We start from the raw sequence: 15,273 nt of genomic DNA on the forward strand, positions 1-15,273 counted from the left end.
CTGTAAACGACAGTGCCCATCCATGCCTAGAACCCAGTGAAGATCAGGAGGTTGTTTCCAGGCTTTATGGACAAGCTGCTGACTTACGGTGTCCCACCTCTCCCCCTTCCCTGTTAAGTATAGTCCGTCTTTATCATGCGGACATCAGAGGCTAGCCAAACTTCCCTCTTTTATCAGAAAAGCAAACTGAACATTAACAAAAGACCTTATTTGGAACATTAACAAAAGACCTTATTTGGAATGGAAATATTCCCCACTGCGTGGTCAGCAATGAGTGGGATACTATTTATTACTAAACATCTAAATTTATCATCTCTGACGAATGCTGAGAAAGGAAGGGCTTTTGTCCTGGGTGGCGAGTGGCTTCGTGAGCTCAGAGAGCAGCCTGCAGTCAGCTGGTGCCTGAGAGGCTGTCACATGACACAGATCTTTGTGTTTTGTGGTTGAAGTTGCTGGCACACATCACCAGTAACATCTCCCGGTGGGAACAATTCCAGTTTCTTCTTGGTGAGTGAGAAATGACAATTCGGGTTTAGAGGTTCGGACTACACTACAGATGGGTCCAGAGCTATGAATGGCAGTGGCCAAGCAATGACCGATGACCCACCCCCTTCCCACCCCCGCCTTTTTTCCCTTTGAAAACATTGAGAGGTGCCCTGGTGGCGAAGTGGTTATGTGTCGTGGTGCTCACCGTAAGGTGAGGAGTTTGCAACCACCAGCTGTTCGTGGAAGAAAGATGAGACTTTCTACTCCCACAAAGAGTTACTGTCTCAGAAACTGACAGGGGTAGTTCATCATTGACTTGATGGCAGCTGGGTTCAAGCATCAAGTTCATCATTGACTAGATGGCAGTTGAATTTGGGCTTTGGTTGGAAGAAAAGCCTAGCAATCTGCTTTCGTAAAAGATTAAAACCAAGAAAACTTCCTGACGCTCAGTTCTGCTCTGTGACACATGGGCCATGCCTGCTGGAGTCCACTCAACAGCCAAGGAGGTGGTGGTTGGTGAAGAGTAGTGTTCCCAAAAGTGGGCTACTCCATCCCCTGGCGGCAGGGTAAGGTGCTGTAATTATCCAGGGGGAGCTGCAGAAGCAGATGCCTACACTTTACCCTGGATTATTATTGACTGGAGTACCAGTTCTTCATTGCCAGGGGGACAATGAAGACCAGTTATAGAAAAAAAAAACTATTATTAGGAGACATATCTTTTTCATTTTTAAGCTATGACTCTCAAACTCTAAACTAAACTCTGTTGTCGAGTCCATCCTGAGTCATAGGGACACTACAGGACAGAGTAGAACTGTCCCTGTGGGTTTCCACGGCTGTAACTGTTTATGGGAGCAGAAAGCTTCAGCGTTCTCCCTCAGAGCAGGTGGTGGCTTTGAACTGCAGACCCCGAAGGTAGTACCGGAATGCATAACCCACCGCTTCACTTGTTTTGGTTAAAGATTCTATTTGATCTTTAAATCTAGGGGTGAAAGTTTGCCAGATTCTCCCAAGGTCCATGGTACATTGAAATGATTTTATTGATTCTGTCTGGTTGTGGGATTGAAGGAGCCCTAGGCTGCTATCTATAAGGTCAGCAGTTCAAAACCACCAGCTGCTCTTGGGGAGACATATGGGGCTTTGAGTTAGTTTATGGTGCTAACCTGGCCAATAAATACATGTGGGGTTAATTGAAGGGTGGAGAGATAAATGGCTCAGTTAGTCTCGCCTTTCTAGTTCTTGGGTCTCTTGCTTTCTGATGGTCGGACCATGGTTCAGCTGCCTTAGCCAGTTCCTTGCTCAAGCTGGCAAGGCTCACTTCCTGCAAGACATCCCCAAGGAGAAGCCACATGGACCTACCCCGATGCAGCCCTGGGTGCTGGAGCAGCTGTGTGGAGACCCCTGCCAGCGCTGAGATGCTTACACGCTCACTGATCCGGTTTTCCTCCTGCAGTCGGCATCATAGTGTGTTTTGTGAGATGGAGGGGGACTTTGTGGATTGGTGTTAGACATATGGGTTAATGTTGGACTTGTGGGCTTGGGCAGCTCTGGGGTTGGATGTTTTTGTAAATGCGCACTTACCCTTTATATTAAACTCTCTCTTATCCATGAGTTTCTGTGGATTTGTTTCTCTGAAGTACCCAGACCAACACAGGGTTTCTCCCCCTATAAAGAGCTATGTCTTGGAAACCACCAGGGGCCGTTATACCTGGCACTACAGGGTTGCTCTGAACCAGCATCAACTCAATGGCAGTGGGTTGTGTTGTGGGATGAGATGGTGGTGAGGAAAGGGGCGTGTCTGACATCTCCTCCAAATGCAAGGGCACAGCGTGGGTGACCTGTGATTGGAGCAAACCAACCACTTCCCCTCAGGCTATCGCTACTCACACTCTTCACTCTCCACCGCGGCGTAATTGCCAACCTCCTTGAAGTTGATGTTTCCCAGGTGAAGCACCCCAGCCACAATCTGAAGCACCAGCGTCTGCTCCTCGGCAAAGATCCCAATCACATCCATGGCATGCTGGAAAGGAAAGGACCCGGCATTATCCCCACGTGGTAGCCTCCAGCTTTGTGAGCCCATAACATAGAGCCTGGGGCATAGAGTATGCTGGGCAGTTAGATGTGGGTTAGCCTGTGATGGCAGCTGGAAGCTCCCACCAGATATTATCGCTGACCAAGGCCCGCTTGCACATTTTCCTAGAGTTCCTAAGTCTCACTGGCAAGGTAGTCTGTCTTCAAACAGAGCATGTCTTCTTCTCGGGAGTAAAGGCCAGACAGCTCCTGAAGGCTATTCAGATGGAGCGGCAGCTCTTCCCAAGGGTCTCTACATCTCTCCTCATCCCTTTGTACATTCTGGGGCCAACCCTTTTCCTGTCCCTCTAAGTCGATATCGAGACCTTGCCCTTGAGAGGGGAGGTGCAGAATAGCTTGGATTTGCAAACGAAGTGGAAGTCACACCAAAGGACACAGACTTTGAAGACTGCCAAGGGTGGGAGGGCAAGGGAGAGAAGAGAGAGTAATAGGCTAGACTGTGGACAGGGGTTCACTTGGGTGTGATGGGGGACAGTCACCCACAGACGGAGAAGAGAGAAGGAGCGGGTGAAGGGTAAAGTCTATCGGGGGGAAAGAGTTAGTAGTATAAACTGTGAAATACAAAGTGGATGGTCTGTGATGTAAATGCACACATTATATTTTCAATTAGTGGAAGGAAAAAGGATTTTGATTAAAAATCGCTTAAAAACGTGATAAACAAGCGTAGCTGTTTTTGTTTTTTAACTTTAGTTTCTAAGAGACCAGTGTGCAGTCTCCTGTCTAACTTTCCCTCCCTCCCCCCTTTGAGGCCTCTGATGCTATCTTATTTCCTGGCACCCAGGTTATAGTCGGCCTGCACATGGTGTCCCTTAAGCACAAATACCAGTCTCCCTCCAATCGAGCCTCCACTGCCCATTCAGGGTGCCCTGTTGGTACTGGATTGGGAGGAGAAAATGATTAATGTGGTGACAATATTGCTTTGAGGCCACACGGATGACTGCTTTATCTGCAGAAAACTCTAGACCAGCGGTTCTCAGCCGTGGGTCATGACCCCTTTTGGGGGTGGGTGGGGGGGTCAAACGACCCTTTCACAGGGGTCGCCCGATTCATCACAATAGCAAAAAGACAGTGATGAAGTAGCAACAAAAATAATGTTATGGTTGGGGAGGGTGTGTATCACTGTATGAAGGGTCGAGGCATTGGAGAACACTGCAGACTACCGCTCTAGACTAACTCATCAAGATGTTGCCTCAGGTTGTGGCCCCTCTGTAAACTTGACCCTCGCTCACAACCTGTCTCACGATATCCAAGGGGACCATGGGAAGGGCCCGGCCTGCCCAGCACAGAGGCTAGGAGAGAGGCCTCAAAGGTGGAAAAGGAATGAAGAGGGTGAAAAATGGGCTAAAGGGGTTCTAGAATTCTTTTTCTTTAAAAAAAATCATTTTATTTGGGGCTCATAAAACTCTTATCACAATCCATCCATTGTGTCAAGCACATTTGTATATATGTTGCTATCTTCATTTAAAAAATGTTGCCTTTCTACTTGAGCCCTTGGAGTCAGCCCATTTCCCCCCCTCCCTCCCTTCCTCCCTCCCTCATGAACTCTTCACAATTTATAAATTATTATTTTGTCATGTCTTACACTGACTGATGCTTCCCTTTACCCACTTTTCTGCTGCCCATTCCCCTGGGAGGGGGTTATAGGTAGATCATTGTGATTGGTTCCCCCTTTCTCCACCATCTTCCCCTTCCCCTCCTGGTATTGCTACTCTCATTATTGATTCTGAGGGGTTTATCTATCCTGGGTTCTCTGTGTTTCCAGCTCTTATCTGTACCTGTCTACATGCTCTGGTCTAGCCGGATTTGTCAGGTAGAACTGGAATCATGATAGTGGGGGGGATGAAGCATTAAAGAACTAGAGGAAAGTTGTATGTTTCCTTGGTGCTACACTGCACTCTGACTGGCTCATCTCTTCCTCGTGACCCTTCTGTAAGGGGATGTCCAATTGTCTACAGATGGGCTTTGGATCTCTACTCCACATTGCCCCTCATTCACATTGATATGATATTTGTTTTGTTTTGGGTCTTTGATGCCTGATACCTGATCCCATCGATACCTCATGATCACACAGGCTGATCACACAGGGCTTCTTCCGTTTTGCTTTCTAAGGAAACAAATGGCCCAAGAATGAACGTTGGCTGATCAGCAACTAGATATCCATAATGTACTACCCACACTAGAATTTGCCCGTGTCCCAAAAGTCCTATAGAGAAGTCAGGATGACTCATTTTTTTTGGTACAGATCTCCAATCATGAAGTTCCTTAGGCAAGTGGGCATATGGTTATTTAAGAGCAGCTTTAACACAGGCGTAGTGGTGATACCTCGGACTGCTAACCATCAGGTCAGCAGTTCAAACCCACCAGCCTTTCCATGAGAGAAAGATGAGGCTGCCTGCTCCCACAAAGATTCACAGCTTCAGAGGCTCCAAGGTCGGCTCTAATTGGCTTGATACCAGCAGATTTGGTTTTTAACATGAGGTTGCCATGAGTCAGAACAGACTTGTTTGTCTGCTTGTTTGTGTAATATGTACGTTTGGTTATGGAGAACGAGGGGGGCATTTTGTGCTTTGTTAACCTACACTGCTCTTTCCACGACCCTGCAGCCGCACTTACCAGAGTTTCCTGAAACTCCCGCCTGTCATCAATGTCGTCCACTTTGTAGGAGCCGGAGAGGCTCAAGTAGTAATAATAGTCCATGCTGGTGATGCCCAGGCTTTGTTTCTGCTCTGCAGAGGCACCCTCGATGAGCTGGAGCAAGAGCAATTGGATGGGCATGAAGTGACCACAATATACTTTCAAAGTCACCTGCTAGTCCCTGCCACCACCAGCCCCGAGTCTAGGGGACAAGGACATTCAATCCATAAAGTTCTAAAATTTCTAAAACGGAAGGCGGTTGTATTTTATGAAGCATCATTTCAGAATACCTGATCTACCTAGAGCAGCCTCCCATGACCCCTGGAAACCCTGGTTCTTACATTTGCCATTGTCCAATAAAAGGAACTATGCTGTTACACTCGCCCGGGTCTTCCAGAGTAGGAAGCGAACCAGATTATAATGACTTAGTTCCTGTCTAACTTTCTCATGGCTTTGTAAAGTGGAGCTGGCTTCTGTTTGTAGGATACATATTAAACCATGGCTAGTATCCTGCCACCTACCGACCAATGGAGTTTTCCTTGACTTCTGCTCCAGCTCTGATGTCTGTTACACCTGAACAACACCCTCTGAAAGGGCACCAAGAATGGTCCACTTGGAGATGTGCTGTTAGGAGGAACCCCCTGGCTCTAAAGATTTATAAACCTTGCCAATTTATGTGGTGCAAACAGTCCTGCCAAGACTTTCCTCCAGTTCCCAATGGGATTTCACGACAAGGAGAAGCGGGGAGAGAGGCTCACAGTCCAGTGAGCGAGCTCCAGTACACTGCCAGCTCCAACCCAATGAGCACTTCTAGCCTCCTTTTTCCATCTTTGCCAGGTTCCTCCTGGCATCTTGGTCCTCCCTCCCCCCAAATAGGGACCACCCCACCCCCCATCCTGGAGAAATCATCTCATGAAGTGAGACTTCCTTTGTTTTTCTTCCTGGTCTCCTCAGTCTTGTTTGTACAGAAAACCAAATTGCTCTGTGAATATCCACTCAAATCGCAATGAAGGCTTTCTGTACTGCCCTGACCCTCCATTCTATTTCTTCTGTTTTCTAGGATTTTTTTTAAGTCTGAGGAGATCCTCCCTCCCTCTTTTTTCAGCCTTCTCTTTATCCATAGTCCCTCAGCTCCCTCTCTCTTGTATACCACAATCAGTTATTCTTTGCCTTCTTTAAAGGTCTTCCCTGACTTCACGAACTCCTTACGCCACAGAATCCACTTCCTCACCCAGCTAAACTACTCCACTTCCTCACCCAGCTAAACTACTCCACTTCCTCACCCAGCTAAACTACTCCACTTCCTCACCCAGCTAAACTACTCCACTTCCTCACCCAGCTAAACTACTCTACTTCCTCACCCAGCTAAACTACCTTCAGTCTGGCTTCTCCACTCATCCCTCTGATGAATTCTCTTGTAACGGACCCTCCAGTGGCTAAAAACCCCACTGCCATGCCTTGGTCCCCAAGCCACCACCCAACCCTTTTCCCAACAGTCTGAGCACTTGATCCTGCTGTTCACCATCCCAGGCTTTCCCTGGCTTTGTGGAGAATGTGGGCCCCCGATTTTCTTCCTCTTTCTTCGAGTACTTTCCTGTTGACTGGATTTTCATTTTCTCATGGTTCTACAGATACAGACAGCGGCCAAGGTGCTTGTTAGGCATAATTTGTCTCTCCGTGCTCCCTTTCCACAAGCCACTCGTCTACTTCACAGCTTCAGGATGACTTTTGTATCAGTCTTGAACACTGTTTTCTTGTGGGGCTCATCACTGCCCCAGGGTCTCTTCTGTGGGCAGGAACTCCTGCAGGGCATGAGGCTTGCATTTGTTGAAAAGGATCCCAGAATGCCTTTTTGTACTTGTGTTTGCTGCTCAGATAAAGAATGTACGCTGTGTGATAGATACAACGCTTTCCCGTTTTCCAAAGCACGTTGTTTTGGAATAAGATGGCATTACGGAATGCAGAAGAGCTTTTGGTCATTTGCATAAGTTTTCATCTATCACATATCATGTAAAAGAATTCTTTTTCGTTGTCTAAAATGTCTGTGGAGTTGAAAAGACTGAATAGGAGATATCACCACATTTTAACTTTCTTTAAGTTCAGTATTTTTAAATTGAAAACAAAAGATAGTCACCACACATTCCCCCCCCAAAAAAAATCTAATGTGGATTCTTAGTGTATACCAGTATAAAAAGGCAAGCATACTTTGTTTTATATGCTTAGCTTTATTGCTCTTTGCAGATATTGCATTTAAAAAAATAAATTAATTGAAGTTTTGTGGTAACCCTGTGTCGAGCAAGTCTATTGATGCCATATTTCAAGTTTTCCATAATGCTATTGCACACTTAAATGACTGTATGCAGCAGAGTGTAAACACAGCTTCTATACACACTGGGAAACTATATGGGGGTACCCAAAAGAAATCAGAAATTTCCCCCCAAAGCTGTGTATTTCAATTTTTTGTGTGTGTGCAAAACAACCTTATCACCTCCCAAGTACTCTCCATCAGACTCAATACTTTTGTCAAATCTGCAAATGAGTTCTTGGAAACATTTTTCAAACTCATCTGTAAGGATGGCTGACAGCACCTCCCTCATTTTTTTCCTTCACCTCTTCTAAGTCTTCAAATCGCTTTCCTTTCATGTCCCTCTTCATTGGCAGAAATGAAGTCTTGTGGAAACAAAAAGAAGTCACATGGAGTGATCAATCAGGTGAGTAAGGTGCTTGGGGCCAGATAGACATATGTTTTTTGCCCCAAACTGGCACACGGAGGTGGCTCCATGAGCAGGTGCATTGTCGTGATGGCAAAACCAGTCCCCTGTCTGCCACAAATCAGGCCCTTTTCTTGTGGCACACTGTTATGCAATCTTTTCAGAACTTCTGAATAGAAAGCCCGATGAACAGCCTGACCTGGTAGAACGAACTCTAAATGCACTATCTCCCTCACACCAAAAAAAACCCAAAACGCATAAGCATCATCTTGGTCTTTGATTTCACTTGATGAGCTTTTACTGGGCGAGGTGATGATGGTGGGCAAGACTGAAGTTTGCTTTCAGGGTCGTAAGCATAGCACTATGTCTCATCTCCAGCAATGACTTTGGGAAAAAGTCTGGGCTGTTCGGAGCTGCTCTTTCACAGCCCGGCATGTTTCCACTCGATGACACTCTTATTCCTGGGCAGTCAGAACCCGAGGCAGAAATTTCACAGCGACTCTTCTCATTCCCAAATGTTCCATTCAAATTTGCTGAACCGAGCTCCAAGATAGCCCGGATAACTTCCTCATCGCTTTAACGAGGAAGCACAAGTACAGGAATTTTGTCGACATTTTTGTCTGTTCGGGAAGTTGACAGACGTCCAGAATGAGGTTTGTCACCAATTAATATTTCACTGTTTTTGAAACAAGAAAACCACTCAGACACTTGAGTCCTCCCCATAGCACTGTCCTTGGAAGCTGTGTTCAACATCTCAACAGTTTCTGCAGCATTTTTCCCAAGCAAGAAACAAAATCTCACAGCTGCCCACTATTCTTGTAAATCAGCCATCACAATAAAGGAGGTTCGAGTGAAACTGCTTTCATGAAAAATTTTACTGTGACCAAAGAGAACCTTCCCAGGCTAAGCCACCTGGGTGCACTAACTCAGAGTGAGTTGCTTGATGCTCGCCTAGTGGGAAAAATGCGTACTATGAAAGCTCAGCTCTGCCCAGGGAAATTCCGGATATCCATATACATATATATTCATTTAATTTATGCTATTTAATTATGCTATCACTTTTTGTGGTGGTCTGGTACTGAACCTGCAATATCCCCAAGGATGCCTGTAATAAGTAAACCTGAACATAAAAATAAGCTTATTTTATATATTTTATATATTATCACTATATATATTTTACTAATAACAAAATGCAATAGTTGAATCAAATAATGACGGACCTGGCAATACCATTGAGGAGCATTCATTTGCCCACTGTACTATAGCCCCCAATTCTCCCTGGCTTTTGAGAGTCTGAGTTGAAACTTTTCCATCTAGCAAGAAAGGTCCCAATGCTATTTTCAGTCTTTCCTCCAGCAGTTCGCCTGGGGAAACGTCTGACCCTACAAGCCGGCGGAGGCTTTTGGTTCATGGACTGAGTTCCTCTCTCCAACTCCCATTGACTTTGTGTAGACCCCTGACCTCCCCTCATGTAATCATCAAGAATTCTCTCTCTCTCTAAATCCTTCCTTCGCATACTTGCCAACTCTCCCCTCATGAAGTCCTATTTGGCAAAGAATCCAACAGTTCTACTGTTGTTTTAAATTTATGCTAGTCGTTTCTTGACTATTAAACTATGCAAATTGTCGTCGCATCTTTGCAAACAGAACTCCTGTTCCTTGAGGGGAGGGATGCCCCCCCCCCCCGTTTTTTCACACCGACTTGCACATACTAGAGTCATAAATATTTCTTGGGTTTGGGGACTAGCTTATCTAAATATGACACTGAGAGAAAAAAACCTTTTTTTTTTTAATGTGGAGAAAGAAGAATAAAGAAAAAAGATAAAGAGAAACCTGGTAAAATATGTGAAAACTCCGTTCTCCGGGGTTCCTCATCACCACCCTGGATTTTTCCAGAAGGAAGTTGGAGATCTTTCCACCATCTGGTTCTCCACCTGGACTGAACTGAATTTCAAAGTATTTTCCCTGCAAGAAAAGTTAAGGATTTCCTTCAGCAGTTGGTTCACAAAAACACGATATTCCAAACCAGCTATTGATACGGTAAATAATTCAAGGAAATTCGTTTGAAAAGGACACATTCAGAATGATTTCCACTTCTGGTCTAGACTTCCTCATCTCTTCCTTTCAGACAATAAACCTATGTTCTTGTCCAATCGCAGCACTGTATAATGAGAAAGAGAAAATTTGTCACTCTGGCTTGACTAAATAAGGAAAAGTATTAGCCTTTGCCCCTGTCCTCCCAGTAGGGACTTGCCTCCTAATCCAGGGGCAGAAGATCCATCCACGGTGTACTCGGATCTACTAAGTATGAATCCCCTCAGCCTCATTCAGAGGAAGCTGATTTCATGGCTGTGAGCAAAAGCAGTCACTGACTTCTACCTCTGGAGTCTCTAAAGTTTTATCTAGGATCAAAGCATTTGGCTTTGAATAAAACTCTTCACTGCTGGTAATGGGTGTGGGAATTTTTGTTCTTGTTATGACTATTATTATGACTCGCCTTTAAATTACAGTTAACAAAGCAAAGGGGAATAGAAACTTGGCATTTAGTTGGAAAAGGGATGCAGATGAGGTAGATGAAAGTTTTTCTCACTAGAACCTAGTTTCTCTCCAGGTAGCAGAAATTTATATAGCCCCTTAGTGGTCAGAAGGGTAGACTTAAAAATAAGGAGAAGCAAGTGGGCTGTAGGGACCATGTGGCCTAAGGATGAACTGGAGAGAGACAATGTCCAACATAAAGACATTCTCATTTCATATTTAAAAATAATTCTAGGCTGGAAAAAAGCTCATATGTCTCAAAGTTGAACCGAGCTGGGCGTCTGGTCTGTGTCTCGAGTCATAGATTCATTAAAGACAAGCAAATCTGCTCGGGTGGTTTTCCTATTGCCTCTAGGACCCAGTACATGAGAGGTGCTACTGTGGTTACATTACTTGTTGATTCAAAAGGGCTCAAGCAGACTGGGAACGAAGGCCACCCCCCTCCTTTTTACTTATCTTAATCTGATGTCCTTTCCTCACAAGTTCAGAGCAATACCCAGAAGCATAAGACAGAGAATCACAGGCCACGACAGTCCTGAATGACAGTGGTGCACAAGAGAAGTTGGCTAACGAGTCCCTTCAGTTCCACCCTCACCACCTTTTCCTTTGGGCGCCTTCCGGTCTTCCCTCCCCACCAGCTCCTCATCAAGAGAGGAAAAGTAGACCAAACAGGGCACGCAGAGGAGGAACACCAGGCGCAGCAAACAGCAAACTCCTCGGTGCTTTTAAAGTAGTGGAACACGCTGGGGGGACGACTGAGCAAGACCAGTGTCTGGTTCCATAAGACCAAGTAAATCAGAATCTCTAGGGACAGACGCCCAACACTGAGTCATTTAGAAGATACACAGGTGATATCTATTTGTAGTCAAGACTGAGAACCACTTCTCCAATCTAACAGAAACATGAATATATCATTCAAACAAAAACACAAACAAACAAGCAAACTTAAACCCACTGTTTTGATTCACATTGACCCTATAAAGCAAAGCCGAACTGACCCTTTGCGTTCCTGAGACTATCAATCTTTAAGGGAGCAGAAAGCCTCGCCTTGGTCCTGCAGAGCGACGGGTAGATTCGAATCAGCTCAATAGGTAACCTGCTATGCCAACAGAATTCCTCCATAGGTGATTCAAAATTGTTATTTAAAATGGGGCAGTGGGTCCCACGTTGGGATACAAACCCACCAGCCACTCTGGGTGGAAAAGATGAGGTTTTCGCTTCCCCTAAAGATTTATAGCCTCTGAAACCCAAATGAGGCCACTCTACCCTGTCCTCCAGGGCCCTCTAGCAGTCTGAATCCACTCACAGGCCGCGGGTGTACACAGACAATAGGTCTGTAAGGAAAACAGTCATGCTAGGAAGGTACACACATCTTAGAAAAGCCAACGCTTTGAGATCAACGAAGGACGAAGGCCAGAGGTTAGGAAAGAAGGAAGTCCGAGAAAAGGAAACACAAGGAGGAAGAGGAGTAAAAGATGGTGGGGAGGACTGTGATCAATGAGACAGGATAAGAACGCATGACTTGTTGAATGGAAAACTGATCTGCTCAGTAGTACACATGAATACAATTCAGTGACGTTCCAAAACAAACTATACAACTACATTAATCAAAGCAGCCTGCTATTATAATAATAGGAAAAAAACACCTTTTGCAACAGAATTGAGAATCCAAAAATAAATCCACACATCTATGGTCAACCGATTTTTGACAAGGGTGCTAAGTCCATTCAACGGCAGGGGGGAGGGGGCGAGATAGTCTCTTCAATAAATGGGTGCCGGGAGAACTGGATTTCCACATGCAGGACTATGAATCAGGACCCCGGCCTTACACCATACACAAAAACAAACTCAAAATGAATTAAGAATGTGCAAATTAAAACCATAAAGGTTTTAGAAGAGCAAGCAACATTGTCAGGCCCAACTTCCAACAAAGGATTATCTAACATAATCATGAATATGAAAACAAAATAATACATGAGACTTCATAAAAATGAAAAACGTTTGTTCATCAAAATGCTTTACTCCCCAAAAAAGTAAAGGCCAAGTTACTAGTTGAGAGAGTGTCTTTGGAAACCATCTATCTAACAAGAATCTAATAGCCAAATTATGTAAAACTTTATTTTATAAAGCTAAAGTATACAGGTGGGGGAGGGAATTCTTCCTTCCTCCCACTATCGTGACCCCAATTTGACCTTACAAATCTGGCTAGACCAGAGCATGTACATGGGTACAGATAAGAGCTGGAAACACAGGGAACCCAGGACAGATAAACCCTTCAGGACCAACGAGAGTAGCAATTCCATGAGGGGAAGGAGAAGGTGGGAGGAGAAAGGGGGAACCTATCACACTGATCTACAATCTATAACCCCCTCCCAGGGGGACAGACAACAGAAAAGCGGGTGAGTGTAACTGGTCGGTGTAAGACATGAAAAAATAATAATAATTTATAAATTATCAAGGGTTCATGAGGGAGAGAACGTGGGGGAGGGAGAGAAAAAATGAGAAGCTGATACCAAGTAGAAAGAAAATGTTTTGAAAACGATGATGGCAACATATGTACAAATATGCTTGACACAATGTATGTATGGATTGTAGTACGTGTATAAGCCCCCAATAAAATGATTAAAAAACAAAAACAAAGTTGCACTATTAAAAAAAAGCCCAAGTACATGTAAAATATGTATAAACTAACAACAGAAAGACAAATACACTAGTAATAAAATGGGCAAAGGACTTGGATAGATGCTTCACCAAAAAGAACATTCAAATGGCCACCGGACATATGAAAAGATGCTCGGTATCATTGGCCGTCAGAGAAATGTAACTCAAAACTACAATACGATGGCATACTTCCACTAGGATGGCTACGATTAAAAGGAAAAACCAAACAGAACATGACAAAGGTTGGTAGGGATGTGGGAAATTAAAGCCCTTATCCATTGCTGGTGGGAATACAAAACTGAGTGGCTTTGGAAAATAATGTGGCAGTTCACGGAAACAACTGAAAGTCGGAATTCACCTAGCAATTCACTCCTAGGCACAAACTCGGAAGCCTTGAAAGCAGAGACCCAGAAGTGGCTTGGACACCAATGTTCATCGCAGCACGTTCACGACAGCCAAAGGGGGAAACAACACAGTGCTCCTCGAGAGGCGGATGGGCCAACACAATGCGGCCCACACTCAAGCAGCAAGAGAAATGAAGTCTTGATATGCGTTATCGTCTGGACGGAGCAGTTGAAGATTCTATGCAGAATAAAATAAAACTAACCACAAAGGGACAAATAGTATATGACTTCACTTACATAAGCAAACAAACAAGCAAGGAAACAAACATGAAAAGGCCAATGAATGACCACAGGGGTGGAGGCGGGGGTGTTAGGGAAGGGGGATTAATGGTGCCGGAAAATTAACATTAAGGGGAGAATGGTACAGTTGATTATTGATATTGCTGACACTAAATTGTACAGCTGCAAAAAGCTAACTTAGCAAAAGTTGTGTGGCAGATATCTGAGTATCTACCAGGATAGAACCAAACCCGAGTCATTGCTGCTGCTTGTGTGCAACCATGCATCTGGACGAGGAGTTGGTTCTTTGGTTTGGAGGTTCAGAGTCATGGCTTCATGGGCCGCCCTAGTTAATGTGTGTACCAGTTCCTTATGTAGTGCCTAGAGGTTCAGAAGCTTGCCAGTGGCCATCCGCGGAGAAGCCACTGGTCTCGAGAGCAACAGAGGAAGAGTCAGGGCCAGGCGGAGGATATGGCTAGCTGCCTCCACATACAATGGCCTCCTTGGCCACACGATCAGAACGGGATGGTGCCTGGCTACCGTTAAGGAACATTTTGATTTAAGATTCCATAAAAGAATGGGATCCCAAGGGTGATGCTCTAGAACAGAATGTCAAATTCTCTGTAACACTAGACTGTCTGGAGCAATAGAAGCTGAATGAATCTCTGAAACAAAATTGCCCTGAGCCTGTCTTTAAACTTTAAATTAAAAATAGCCTCTAAAGTCTTCTTTAAAGCAAATAATAATTTAGAGGAACTAGTTTTAAACAAAAATAAAAAAGATGTCTCCCTTGAGCATTGTACTCTTTTAAGAACTATCCATTTGGGATAAAATTGACAGCAGTAAATTTAAAGGTTCAACAGGAAACTTTAGGGGCAGTGAGTTTCTATTCACGCGGGAGGAGCGGCCCAGAAAAGGAGAGTGTGTGTGTGTACAGCTTGAAGAAATATGAAGGATATAATCAGTGTCACTAAATTGTACATGTGGAGACTGTTGGGTTGGTGTATGTTTTGCTGTGTACACTCTCAACAACAAAATAAACAAGATGTAAAGAAAGCAAGGAGTCAGTGCCTCGTGCTGAGTTTGAAAAGTGAAACCACCCAGAACTGCACCCTGATCCACTTCCACCTCCTCCTCCTAAGCAAGCGGTGGAACGGCATTTCAAGCTTGGATTTATAAACACTGTAATTACGTTTTATGTAATGTGCCCATTTTAAAACAAAGATGGGGCCATGTTACCTAGAGTGCTCTGGAGCCTTGATTTAACAATAAATGTTGGGTAACTTCTTTACATAATTATTAACAGGAAATGGACATAATTTGTCCTGACAATGGTCTTCTTGGATTAAAGATGATGAACCTTTTTTTTTGTTTTTTTAATTTTTTATGCTGAACCTCTTTGGTCTGGATAAAAATTGCCAGATGGCTTTCCTGGAAGAATGTGTCAGTCTTCCACCAATCACATCTTTCCCCCCAGGGATTATCAATCTCCTTAATGTTTGCCCATCTGAAGAGAGAGAATATGATATAGTCTTG

At 44.4% G+C, this 15,273-nt stretch overlaps 1 protein-coding gene across 1 annotated transcript in view; it reads right to left on the reverse strand.

The window, feature by feature from the left end:
* The window catches only part of MYO1E (myosin IE), a 247,587-nt gene that overhangs the window by 87,205 nt on the left and 145,109 nt on the right, over positions 1-15,273 (reverse strand). The window contains exons 7-9 of the mRNA XM_075531887.1: positions 9,752-9,883; positions 5,188-5,322; positions 2,371-2,503 (exon numbers count right to left, since the gene is read on the reverse strand). Of these exons, the coding sequence (XP_075388002.1) occupies positions 2,371-2,503; positions 5,188-5,322; positions 9,752-9,883 (400 nt within the window). The remainder of the gene's footprint in view (positions 1-2,370; positions 2,504-5,187; positions 5,323-9,751; positions 9,884-15,273) is intronic.

Source organism: Tenrec ecaudatus, chromosome 14 (genome assembly GCF_050624435.1).
Source record: "Tenrec ecaudatus isolate mTenEca1 chromosome 14, mTenEca1.hap1, whole genome shotgun sequence".
In the NCBI taxonomy this organism is placed as follows: domain Eukaryota; kingdom Metazoa; phylum Chordata; class Mammalia; order Afrosoricida; family Tenrecidae; genus Tenrec; species Tenrec ecaudatus.